Genomic DNA, 1,186 nt, shown 5'->3' on the forward strand with positions numbered 1-1,186 from the left:
ATATAAAAAAGAACCAAAGAGGTTAATTCCATTCATCTAATACGAGGTTATTTCTATTTTTGAAGAAAATGTCCCTTTGCTTTGGATCTAATTGTAAGTTATTTATGTACCCTACACTGCAGTCTCATCAACCTCCGCCTGATGCAAGTTTTGGATTGGCCCGGCCCCGGTGAGGGGCATGGGCCTTGCCTGCATCCAATCAGCTCGAGATATATGATGAAAGATGATGGGCTGCTGCAGCAGCTCCAATTATCTTTAAGCTGATTGGAATGCAGGCATGTTGACCGAGTTGGGATGGGTGGAACGCTCTGGTATTTCAGACAGGTTAACATTGATCCATTCCTCCAATCTCGGTCTACTAAGGATGCTTTGCACATCTTCCATGACCTGTCCCATTTGTGGATGTATGGCATTTTCTGAGGAGCTGTTGGGGCACACATGCTGCCGATCACGAAGAAGAGCAAATTGAGGTGTTTCTCGGCTGAAGAAGTTTGTGCTTCTCCAGGCTGAAGGTATGCTTTGCTTAACCTATACTTCAGCATATGATTCTTTCAAGTTGATTTGGTAATCATCAGTGATACTCCATCACTACTTCCAATTCAAGTTACTTGGCCCATTTTTCTTGTGTATAAACGCAATTCTAATGAAGAAACTTTTTCAAGCATAAAAGAATAAGTAAGTATCATAATTTTTAAAGATGGATGTTTCTGTTGGTTTTTTGGCCACAGCTCCCTATTTAGCTAAAGGCTAGCAGAGAAAGATGTCGACCGGTTAGTTGCCGACGGATTGCAGGAACATCTGATGCTGATGCTGAGATCTAACTGGGTTGTTTTCACGCTCTGCTCACTATGATGGATTATTCATGATTTCTTGTATTATAAAATGACTAACTTCTGATTGTATATTTCGGTTCTAATATTGCTTTATATACAATCCGATATTATCCATTTATTAGTAAACTTTTTTATTACATCTGTTTGACATCTTAATTGTTTTTTTCTTTTGAATAAATATGTGGAGTTAATAATTTTTGAACTGGAATGGTTAAAGATTTTGCTAGCTTTCCTGATTTTTGGTGTCTTTTTTGTTTTCTTTTTTATTTTAAAATAATTCATCATTATGTGCTAGTTTGAATTGGTTTTTTTAGTGAAATTTTTTTTAAAAAAAAGTATTTTTATATTTTTAT

General features: G+C 36.3%; 1 protein-coding gene across 1 annotated transcript in view; it reads left to right on the forward strand.

The window, feature by feature from the left end:
* LOC107618479 (R3H domain-containing protein 1) overlaps positions 1 to 981 on the forward strand; it is a 4,341-nt gene extending 3,360 nt beyond the window's left edge. The window contains exons 4-5 of the mRNA XM_016320568.2: positions 123 to 512; positions 729 to 981. Coding sequence (XP_016176054.1) covers positions 123 to 173 — 51 coding nt within the window. The 3' untranslated portion in view covers positions 174 to 512; positions 729 to 981. The remainder of the gene's footprint in view (positions 1 to 122; positions 513 to 728) is intronic.

The sequence above is a fragment of the Arachis ipaensis genome, chromosome B09 (assembly GCF_000816755.2).
Source record: "Arachis ipaensis cultivar K30076 chromosome B09, Araip1.1, whole genome shotgun sequence".
Lineage (NCBI taxonomy): Eukaryota > Viridiplantae > Streptophyta > Magnoliopsida > Fabales > Fabaceae > Arachis > Arachis ipaensis.